The sequence below is a fragment of the Lathamus discolor genome, chromosome W (genome assembly GCF_037157495.1).
Source record: "Lathamus discolor isolate bLatDis1 chromosome W, bLatDis1.hap1, whole genome shotgun sequence".
In the NCBI taxonomy this organism is placed as follows: Eukaryota; Metazoa; Chordata; class Aves; order Psittaciformes; family Psittacidae; genus Lathamus; species Lathamus discolor.
Window position 1 is genome coordinate 4,384,420 of NC_088908.1, and position 11,215 is coordinate 4,395,634.

The following is an 11,215-nucleotide window of genomic DNA, read 5'->3' on the forward strand; positions in this document are numbered from 1 at the left end:
AAAATCTCATCTCAGTCTCCCCTCTGGACTTGCTCCAACAGCTCCATGTCCTTCTTACATCCATCCCCGGTAGTGTTCAAGACCAGGTTGGACACAGGGGCTTGGAGCAACCTACTCTAGTGGAAGGTGGCCCTGCCTATAGTAGGGGCTGGAACTGGATGTGCTTTAAGCTCCATTCCAACCCAAACTGGCGGGTGAGCCAGAGCGGACAACAGGGCAGGTGCTCCCAGAGTCCTCCGGCAGGGGGCAGTAGAGAGCCCCCTGCCCAGCCCCCTGGCACCACCTCCGCCAATCCCCGCGCGCGGTTGTTCCCGCCCGCTTTGGCCGTCCTCGGCGCTCGGTGATGACGTCAGGAGGCGGTGTCGAGCTGCGAGTTGGGGTGGGTTATTGTGAGTGTGGGATTGGTTGCTGGTCTGGTTTGATGGGGCACTTCCGGTCCTGTATTCTTCTTTCTCCCTGTCGGCGTGTTGGCGGCTTGGCCCCGGGGCTTGGCAGCGTTGCGGACCGGGAGGCGTGGGCACGGCGGGCTCTGATGGCTCAGCCCGGGGAGGGCACCTTGACCGCTGGGTTGGGCCGGGCCGTGCGCTGTGCTTCTAGGCCTGGAGCCGAGACTGCTGCGGGATGAGCTGCCGGCCCGGCCTTGGGTCCCTTCCCTGGAAGGGATGGGGGAAAACCGGTGTGGTTCGGGGTGAGTTATGAGCAACAACCAGGGAATCCCGGTTGGTCTGACTGATTCTGGCTTGCCACCGGCTCTGGCACAGCAGCCTGCAGTGCTGCAGCCCCGGGTTTCCGTGTCAGCCAGGTGACTGCTCATACGAGGCTCATGTCAGGCAGTAAAAGGCACGTTTGAGATTTATTAGTAATGCTAAAGGTAAGGTGCTGTGTTGTGTGGGTGTGATTTAGAGGTTGATGTGTGTGAGCATCTCGTAATGCAGTTAAGAATTGGTGTCTTCAAATTTCCTTTCTGACAGCTCATAGAAAAGACAAATCATTTCAAGTTGTAAAATATCTAATTGTTGGTGAAGGTCTGCTCAGCCTTAGGTGGGTTCGTCAATGTCTGACACCTCTTAGCATGGGGCCACCCTTGGGTATTAAACCATTCAGGCCCTGATATTTTTCAGAGAGCTGAAGGAAGCTTCTGGATCAGTGAGCGCTGAGGTGCTGCCTTGCTGAGTTATGGGATGCGATGTGCTGGTGATGCTAAGGAGAGGAGTAGGTGGATATTGAAACATAAACCCCATATTCCTCACAGACACAGCTTGGGTGTGTTGTCCTCTCCCATAGTTTGGCGCCTGCTGAGTATTTGATGCCCTGCTCAGAGGGGGCTTGGGATGCCCCATTTCTCTAGTGCTTTTGTTCCTTCCTCCAAATTCCTGGTGATCATTAAACAGGAGCATTTCCACCAGCACTGACATAGAGTTAAGCATTTTGTTGCTGGCTGTGGTGTGGTTCTGTCAGCTTCACCAAGACCCTTACATATACAAGGAAGAAGCCACAGACATACTGGTAGTTGATGCCTGATCTCTGTTAATGTTGTTAGTGGATTTATATACAATGTTTTAAAGTTCAGTGTTTGAGCCTTCTTGGGTTTATTTACAAGTGGGACATTTTACATAAGTGCTTCTCTATGTGTGGAATTACTCTGTAATAATTTGTTTCTGGATGCTCTCATTTGATTTTTCTGTTAACTTAATCCATTTTAAGGTACAACAATGCTGGGAAGAACTCTCAGTGGGAGGCTATTCAGGGCTAGCTATAGTTCTTGATTTCTTTTTTTGTCATAGTACTTGAGTCTGAATGAGCACCCAGTTACAAGACAGCCCTTGGTGAAAGTCAGTTGAGCTTTCTATGAAGTTGTTTACTGTTTGTGCATGCTCAGTTTCCATGAGGAGTTACTTTGATGTCTGATTTTAAAACTGAATCTCAACTAAAGCCTTGTTTTCTTTCCAGGTTAGATGTAGAGACTAAACTTCTTCCAGCTGTCCCTCTAAAACATGTATTTCTCCATGTAAACCTCCTGATGGAAGACCAGACAGGGTTCCCTTCCTGCTGTTCATGCTGACTGGCTCCTTGGAGAGGTGGTGAATGAGCAAACATATGATTGGTGGTGGTAAGTCCTGTAATTACATTTCAAGGCTAACAGCATCTCCATAGCCTTCTATGAAGGCTCAGGCACCATACTGATGGGCTCTGAGCCAAAGAGTGGAAATTTAAATCTGCCTGGACAACTACCACAGCACAGACAGGTGGTTTCTCCATCTCCCAAGCCAGTCATATTGTTTTAATTGGCACATCAAGACTTGCTGAAGTGCAGCTGATTTGGTTCTGTTGGAATACAGTGTGGTGAGCAAGACCTCCTCCTAGTCTGGAACAGCTGGTAGAAATTCCATTTGCACTTCCTACATGCAGCTCCATATGGAAAATGAAGTAAAACCAAGTTATAGAATCCCAGAATCCCAGACTGGTTTGTGTTGGAAGGGATCTTAAAGCTCATCCAGTTCCAACCCCCTACCATGGGCAGGGACACCTTCCACTAGAGCAGGTTGCTCCAAGCCCTGTCCAGCCTGGCCTTAAACACTGCCAGGGATGGGGCAGCCACAGCTTCTCTGGGCAACCTGTACCCAGTACCTTACTACCTTCACAGGGAAGAGCTTCTGCTCAAGATCTCGGTCTCCTGTCTTTCAGTTTAAAACCATTTCCCCTTGTCTTTTTACATGCCCTTGTAAAAAGTTCCTCTCCAAAATTTGGTTATTATTAAGCAGCTGTGCCTGGACAAGAGAACTTCCAGAGGTCTCTTCCTACCTCAGCCATTCTGTAACTGTGCTTCAGTGCTCAGCTAGGAGCAGTAAACAAACTGTGCTTTATAAAAAGAGATACTGTTTGATGTCCAGGGCCATCTGTTCTGACCATGACTCTGGGTTTACAGGCACTATTACCAGTAGCTTGTGATGAAAGCAGCAAAGCACTGTGCGTGCTCTGCAGTGAAGTGCAGTGAACATCCCAAACTCCTTCTTTGTGGTACTTATTTGGTTTGTCTCATTCTTTTCCTAAAGTTCAAATGTGGAAATTACCCTGGATGTGGTTGCTGCTGCTGCCCTGGGAAAATGCCTTGATAGGGAATTAATACCATTCAGTGATGGGCTGTGGGACAAGCAAAGTGCTTCCAGAGCCCACCAGAGATGTGCAGCTAGACCTGGTGAAAAAAGTTGAACCTTACACAGGCCGTGATGACATATATAAGTGTTTCATCAAGGATCACTGCAAGATCAAAGCTGGCTCTCCTTCACCTCCACAGCATGCTAACTCATACCCTGGGAACCACCTGCCTGCTAATTTGAGCCAGCCTGAGCCCTGCAAGAACAAAGTGGCTAAATACTGTGCCAAGTTTGACACTAGAGTGACGGCCAAGTATGACATTAAAGCCTTGATCGGGAGAGGGAGTTTTAGCCATGTTGTACGGGTGGAACACAGGGCCACCAAGCAGCCCTATGCCATCAAGATGATAGAGACCAAATACCGGGAGGGGAGGGAAGTGTGTGAATCGGAGCTTAGCGTGCTGCGTCGGGTTCGCCACACCAACATCATCCAGCTGATTGAGGTGTTTGAGACCCAGGACTGTGTGTACATGGTGATGGAGTTGGCAACTGGAGGAGAACTGTTTGATCGAATCATTGCTAAGGGCTCCTTCACAGAGAGAGATGCTACACGGGTGCTGCAGATGGTGTTGGATGGTGTGAAGTATCTGCATATGCTGGGTATCACACACCGGGACTTAAAGCCAGAGAATCTGCTGTACTACCATCCAGGAACAGATTCCAAAATCATGATTACAGACTTTGGACTGGCGAGTGCTTGGAAGAAGGGAGATGACTGCCTGATGAAAACTACATGTGGGACCCCGGAGTACATTGCTCCTGAGATCCTGGTCAGGAAGCCGTACACTAACTCTGTGGACATGTGGGCGCTTGGTGTCATCTCCTATATTCTCCTCAGTGGCACTATGCCCTTTGAAGATGACAACCGCACCCGCTTGTATCGGCAGATCCTGAAAGGAAAATACAGTTACTCAGGCGAGGTGAGTGTGCCAGGGGTTATGGGTGAGTGTGCCAGGGGTTATGGTGAGGGGGATGTCAAGCAAGAAGCACTCTGTAGATGGGTCTTTGTAATGAGCAGAAGCTGGCTGTTGTGTGTGGTGTGTTAACATCACCAGTGTTAAAAAAAACTGCGATTCTGGCTTTTAAAATACTATCCTGTTTTCTCTCTGCTTTCCAAAACTGCTTTCAGAGCAGCATAGTGAGCTCCTTTTAAAAATGTGTGTGTAAAGAAAGGTCTCTTCCTGTAGAGCAGAACTGCGATGCTTGTGGGTTTCTAGCTGGGGAGACCTCAGGTGTGATAAGCTGCTGCTTGATGCTTTCCTGTTAAAACTCGTGCCAGGGTGAGTGTTTGCAGTGTGGTGTGTACATATCTTGTCTGATTTCTGATACAAATCCAAGTGTAGTCTGAAAAACACCTTTGCTGAAATTATGGCAGATAAAGGGGCACTTGCTTCTGCATCTGGAGACCTGAAATTGATCTGCATTGTCTCCTGAGTTGAGTATGTGACAAACTGGAGGATTGAAGAGTAGTCCTAGATAACTGTGGAAGGAGGAACCTTGGGAGATAGATATTTTATTTATTTTTTTTTTAGGCAGAAGATAGGTACCCCTACCCTCCCAGAGTCCCATCACTCCACTACTGCCACAGCTTCTGCAAACTTGCTTATAATCATGGTGGGAGATCTCTGCTATCAGCCACTTTTTTTACCAGCACAGTTGCCAAGCACAGGCATAACCTCGCTAAGAATCACACCTATAGAAAGTGGGGGCATCTAGATTTGCAAGTGATATTTTTGCCTATATCCCTCACTGGCAAAATTTTAAAATTCAGCTTTTATAAGCTCTAATAAGAGAGGAAAGTGTTTAGATTCCTGAGCACCATGACTTTGTGAGGGGAAACCCACTAGGAAAGTGTTACTGAGTGGCTAAGTTTGTGATTCTGAAGTGACAGTAAGACAACCGTCAAAACACCAGAATAAATTAATGATTGTTCTCATATGTTTAGGTGTGACAGGTATATTGGCATTTTAATGATGGAAGGAAGGACTAACATGTTAAATTTTTAAACATATTAAGCTGCTTTCGGGTTGTTTGGGTTTGGTTTCTTTTTTCCCTTTTATTTATTTATTTTGTAGTTTAAGTCCAGTCAGTAAATCAGAACCATGCAGCCGCTCACTCACTCCCCCCACTTCTTCCTCACCCCCCACTCCCGAAGGAATGGGGAGGAGAATCAAAAGAATGTAACTCCCACGGGTTGAGATAAGAACAGTCCAGTAACTAAGGTATAACAGGAAACTACCACTGCTACCACCAATAATAATAATAAGGGAAATAGCAAGGGAAGAGAATACAACCGCTCACCACCTGCCAACGAAAACCCAGCCTGACCCAAGCAGTGATCTCGCCCTTCCTGGTAACTGCCCCCAGTTTCTATACTGGGCATGATGTGCTGTGGTATGGAATACCCCTTTGGGTAGGTTGGATCAGGTGTCCTGTCTCTGCTTCCTTCCAGCTTCCCCTCCTCCCTGGCAGAGCATGAGACTCAGAAAATCCTTGGTCAGAGTAAACATTACTGAGCAACAACTAAAACCATCGGTGTTATCAGTGCTTTTCCCAGGCTGAAAGTCAAAACCTCAGCACTGCACCAGCTACTAAGAAGGAGAAAAATGACTGCTACTGCTGAACCCAGGGCATTTTTTTTTTTTTTTTTTATTTTTTAATAAATCTCACTCTGCAGGGTTTTCAGAAGTGTCAGTAAGCCTTTTCTGCTTTGAAGCTGTCAGGCCAGCTTATGTTAATGGGTGAATCTCCAATTAAATGAAACTGATGAGTATTGGCATTAGCATAGGAGGTGTCCTGGATTTGGCTGTAACAGTTATATTTGTTTCTTAGTAGCTGGTGCAGTGCTGTGTTTTTGACTTTAGTCTAACAATGCTGATAACACACCAATGTTTTTAGTTGTTGCTAAGTAATGCTTACTCTGTTCAAGGACTTTGCAGTCTCATGCTCTGCCAGTGAGTAGGGGCACAAGAAGCTGGGGGGAAGCAGAGACAGGACACCTGACCCAAACTAGCCAAAGGGGCATTCCATACCACAGCATGTCATGCCCAGTATATAAACTGGGGGGAGTTATCCGGAAGGCCCAGATTGCTGCTTGGGTCGGGCTGGATATCGGTTGGCAGGTGGTGAACATTTGTATTGGGCATCACTTATGTTTATTGGTTTGTTGGGTTTTTTTTCCGTTCTAGTTTTATATTCTCTCCCCTTGTTATTTCCCTTATTATTATTATTGGTGGTAGTAGTAGTGGTTTTGTGTTATACCTTAGTGTGTTATACCTTAGGACTGTTCTTATCTCATCCTGTAGGAGTTATATTCTTTCAATTTTCCTCTCCATTCACTCAGGAATGGGGGGGGAAGAAGGGAGGGATTGAGCGAGTAGCTGCATGGTTCTGGGCTTAAACCACGACAGTTCTTTGTGGTGCCCAACGTGGGGCATGAAGGGTTGAGATAATGACAGATCTGACCAGAGTGTGTCTAATCGTGTTTGTGATAAGCATTCATTGCTTCGGATTAATAGTCACTCGTCACAATGCTGATTTATTGGCTCTCAAAGTTGTTGCTCTTGATCTTGGAGTTTCAGCATGTCATACCTTACGTACAGCCGTTATTTGCTGTTTTAGTGTTTATCAGCTGGGGGGCCTGGGCTAAGGTTCTTGTTTCGCTGTACCTTATGGCAGTGACTTGTCATACAGTAGAATCATTGATCATGAAACTGGTCTAGCATGCATTCTCAGCGTGGTCATCACTTCTAAACTATGTGAGGCATGTAATGGGAATTTTAAGCAATTATCTTTTTATTCTCCCCGGGGGGTCAGCCTATGAAAGAGACATTCCCTCACACCCTCTGCTCCTCTACCAGGCCATTTACAGCAGTATTTGAGAATTCTAAAGGCTTTGGATATTCTTTAGGTACCCTTGAAACCTGCCTGCTGCTTTTGCTGGGAATCAGCATATTGCATGTGTTTTACCCATGGCTATACCACCTTGAAAATGCCACCTTGAGAATGATTTCATAAGATAAGTAGGGTCGGGCTTGGGTCTTGTCTAAGGTTAAACAGTGATTTAAGAGGACCACCAAGTGATTTTCCCCGAGGCTGGACAGTCATGAGTGGCAGGGTGTGTGGGATTCTATGGGCGAGCTCCTAGGCCAATGGGCCCTTCCAGTGCTTTGAAACTTCACTCCTGAACAACAGTGGAATCCAGAAAAACTGTCACCCACATTTGGGAGAATGAAATTCCTTAACACCAATGCAGCATTAAGAAGCAGGCACTTCTTTATTGCAGCGCTGGGTACTAGGTGGATTTTCCACAAATCGGTCACACCCAATGCTGATTTCATCCTTACATGTATACACAAAAATTACAAGATATTACACTCCTAGTTACAATGATTGGTTAGTGATGTATGTGCAAGTATAATATCTGCAGTGTCATTCTCTTCTGCTACTATGCTTGTGTGGGGGAAGGGTCTTCGCTTGGGTGATGGTCTTCTTGATCTGTGGGTGTGGTTTTTAGTATTATAATGAAGGCAGTTTACTTCAGGTCACCTTAAAAGTAAGTTTTGTTGCCAAGTTGGCTGGCTAGATTTCTACCTTGCCAAGTTGTGAAATAACTCATCCTATATACAATAGACCCTAGGTGCTCTGGTTATGGTCTAGAGAGTAAGGACTAAGCCTAGCATGTCACAGAAACAGGGACTTCAAGCAACACAGTGTCGGATTTCAAAAAAAGAGTGTCCTGGGTTCAGCAGTAGTAGTCTTTTTTTTCCTCTTTCTTAGTAGCTGGTGCAGTGCTGTGTTTTTGACTTTCAGCCTGGGAACAGCGCTGGTAACAGTTTTTAGTTGCTGCTAAGTAATGTTTAGTCTGACCAAGGACTTTGAGTCTCATGCTCTGCCAGGGAGGAGGGGTGTGGAGAAGTGGCTAACAGAAAGGTCATGTTCCCATCAACGAGCTGAAACAAGACATCTGTGTAGAATGGTGCAGACTTACTAGCACCAGATAATGAGGAACTGAAGGACACCTGCAAACAGCAACATGCTATGACCAATCACAGCCAAGGACACTAAGTGATAAGTTCATAAGAAAGAGGATGGTGGGGGGGTGCACGGTGTAGCTGCAAAAGTGTAGAGTTTACGCAATACCTTATTTGTGCCAGAACCAATCAAGTGCCTAGTATTTGCATATTCACTGTTATATAAACCAAAGGTAGAAGCCCAATAAACGAATTGTGCTTATTGATCACAATGGTTGTGTTGATTCCTCCCTGCTGCAACAAATTGGTGCCCAAACTAGGGACCCTCTTGCTGTTGCTTGACTGAGCGAAGAAGACAGCTGGAATAGGAGGGGAGTGGACCGATTGGAACAGGAACCCAGGTACCTTTAAAGGCTGGGAAGACAGCAGGGATCGGGAAAGCTCCGAAGAAAGCAGCCTTCGGAAGGCGAAGAACGCTTCGCTGCTGGCAGCGTCGGTTCCGAAAGCCTGAGCAAGATTTTACTTGGCTCGCCGCCCGTATTTCATCTGCCTCCTGGTGAGCTGCATTGGCGCCAATGTCTTATGAGTTGAGAAAAAGTTGAGTAATAATTGAATAATAATGGATAGAGAGGCAGCATATGATTTATTTAAGTGCTTCTTAGAGAAGCGGCAAGCGGATAAGGAATTGGACTTAACGAAGGGTTTAAAGGCTCTGTTAGAATATGTGAGAGAGTTAGGTTGTTTCCGAGATCCTAACGATGTATTTGATCCACCCGAATGGAGGAAGTTTGGGGATGAGCTTTGGAACAGAGTGATTGATGATAACAAGCAAGCGAAAAAAAAAAAAGTGCTAAAGACTGGAGGACAGTTATTAATTGCCTACATAAGTATGCAGTACTTCAACTCCTCCGACATATCCTCTCTGCGAGAGGGATAGCATATGATGAAGCTATGCTAAAAAGATTGTTGCTCTGGATTAAGGAGAAGGACTTAATCCAGGGGGTTGGAGAAGCCTTTGAGCTTGGGACTTGGGAAAAAGTCGCTAAGGAAGAAGTCTCTGTTTTATGGATGTTTTCATTCCTTAAGGTGAAGGGAGCAACCTTTAAAGAGACAGACTTAAATTTAATATTGAAATGGTCAAAGACGCATTATCCAGAGACTGATGAGTCTACCGTATCTGAGGTCTCTTTGTGGAATGGTGCACGAGTTAAGTTGTGGGACGCAGCCACAAAAGGCAGTGACACTGTGAAACATTTGTTAGTCATTTGGAGAACTATTTTAGAGACGTTAAAGTCAAAAAGTGAGATCGTGGAACCCAGTGTCCCCTCCACCCCTGAGCCTCTGCCAGTTGCCGCCGCGGCTGCAAAGACTGAGGACAGAGACGAAGACAGTCTTCTTGACCCGGGCACTATTGACCCCAAGAAGGAACCTGTGCGTGCTCATCAGGCTGCTGTTGCTGCTCCTGAGGTTCTGATGCCTGTTAATTCTGATGCTGACCTGGATGATCCTTTTGACATGGAGCCGGAAAAGAAGCCTAATTTATATCCCCCAGATCCTCATGATAAATGGGCAGCTGTAAAGGGAGAAGCGAGATGGGTGGGGGATGCAGATGTATTGTGTGCTTTCCCTGTGATGTATGTGCTGGATCAAGACTCGCGGTGGGAAGGTCTCTCGTATGCCCTTATCAGGGGTATCGGGAGGACTGTGACGGACCGTGGCGGACCGTGGACTTAGGGTCCCATATACAACTCATTTGATACAGTCTGTCTGTGATACTCATGTACTAGAAGTTAGCAAATATGTCTGTGATTCTGTTGATGCTTGGAAACCTTTATAGATATTGCTGGCCACTTCTTCTGACATAGGCTGGCCACCTGTGTCAGAATGAGTGTGCATTTTGGTCAGTATAAAAGCCCAAGCCTCATGCGATGTGAGGGAGGCAGAGCCTCTGCGGGGATGCTCGCTAGGGCTGAGCCTGCCACCTCACACTGCGATGATGCTTGTTGGAGCTGGTTTCCTGATAGTCTTCACAGAGTCCTTATGCCACGTTCTGTACGTGGGACTGTGTAGTGGGAGTAATGATTGTCTGAATTTTGTGTTTCAAATATTGTAGTTGTGTGGAGTGTGCTTGTGGGATCCCATACGTATGTGTGTGTGATGAGGGCAGATGGTGTTCTATGTATTTTTTTTGTTGTTATCATGTTCATGTAAAAGTTTTTAACAAATAGCAGTTTAACCCTTTCTTGCCTGAAATGTTAATGCAGAAGTGCAGTTGCTGACAGGTATTTATGGTTGCTGCTGAAGCAGGCAGGCAGCTGTAGCTGCTGCCGAGCAGGCTGCTGTTTGTAGCTGTGCAAAGCAGGGTGAACAACTTTAAAAAAAAAAAAAAAACCCAAAAAAAAAGGTAAAGTTGCAGAGCACGGGTAGACAAATGCGAATCCAGGTGATAGATTGGAAATGTTCAGAGAGAGGCTCTGTCAATCATTGATTTTGATTGTTCGCAGGCATTGCAGGAAAAGATTCTTGCCTTTCCTGTTAAGTACCAGATTAACACTCAAGGTCAGGCAGTAAATGCTGAAATGTCTCCCTGAAATTGGAAACTGCTATCTCAGTTAAGGCAAACTGTTTTTTCTACAGGCATTCAGTTTGAACCCACTAGGCAAATGTTGTCATATATTTGGGGAACAGATTTGCTGTTATATTAAAAGTATTGTGAAATTAATCCTCACCCCTTCGCAGTTGTTGCTATGGAACATGTATTGGCAGAAAGCCTGTCAAGAGGCAGTTGCAGTTCAGTGAGGCCAGGGAGATCCCCTGATTGGGGTGCAATTACAACACCTGATGGGAACTGGACAGTTCTCCACTAAGGAGGCTCAAGTCCAGCTAGGTCCAGAATTGTTAAAAGAATCTATGAGATTAGCCTTGCGAGCTCTATCACAGATTAAAGATACTACTGCAGCTCCTGCCTACATGAAAGTGACACAGAAAAAGGACGAGCCCTTCAGTACCTTTGTGGATAGGGTAGCTGATGCTATAAGGAAGTCAGGTACTCCAGAATACATGCATGGTATTTTACTGCGTCAGTGT

General features: G+C 46.0%; 1 protein-coding gene across 5 annotated transcripts in view; it reads left to right on the forward strand.

Annotated features, from left to right (window-relative positions):
- Nucleotides 1-362: 362 nt before the first annotated feature.
- The window catches only part of LOC136004267 (serine/threonine-protein kinase H1-like), a 55,433-nt gene continuing 44,580 nt past the window's right edge, over nt 363-11,215 (forward strand). For 3 of the 5 annotated variants that reach the window (XM_065660614.1, XM_065660617.1, XM_065660618.1), the window contains exons 1-3: nt 452-688; nt 1,951-2,110; nt 3,054-4,075. In XM_065660614.1, the coding sequence (XP_065516686.1) occupies nt 3,137-4,075 (939 nt within the window). In that variant the 5' untranslated portion in view covers nt 452-688; nt 1,951-2,110; nt 3,054-3,136. Of the gene's footprint in view, nt 380-451; nt 872-1,950; nt 2,111-3,053; nt 4,076-11,215 lie in introns of those variants that run through there. The other 2 variants (XM_065660616.1, XM_065660615.1) reach the window with 2 other exon arrangements.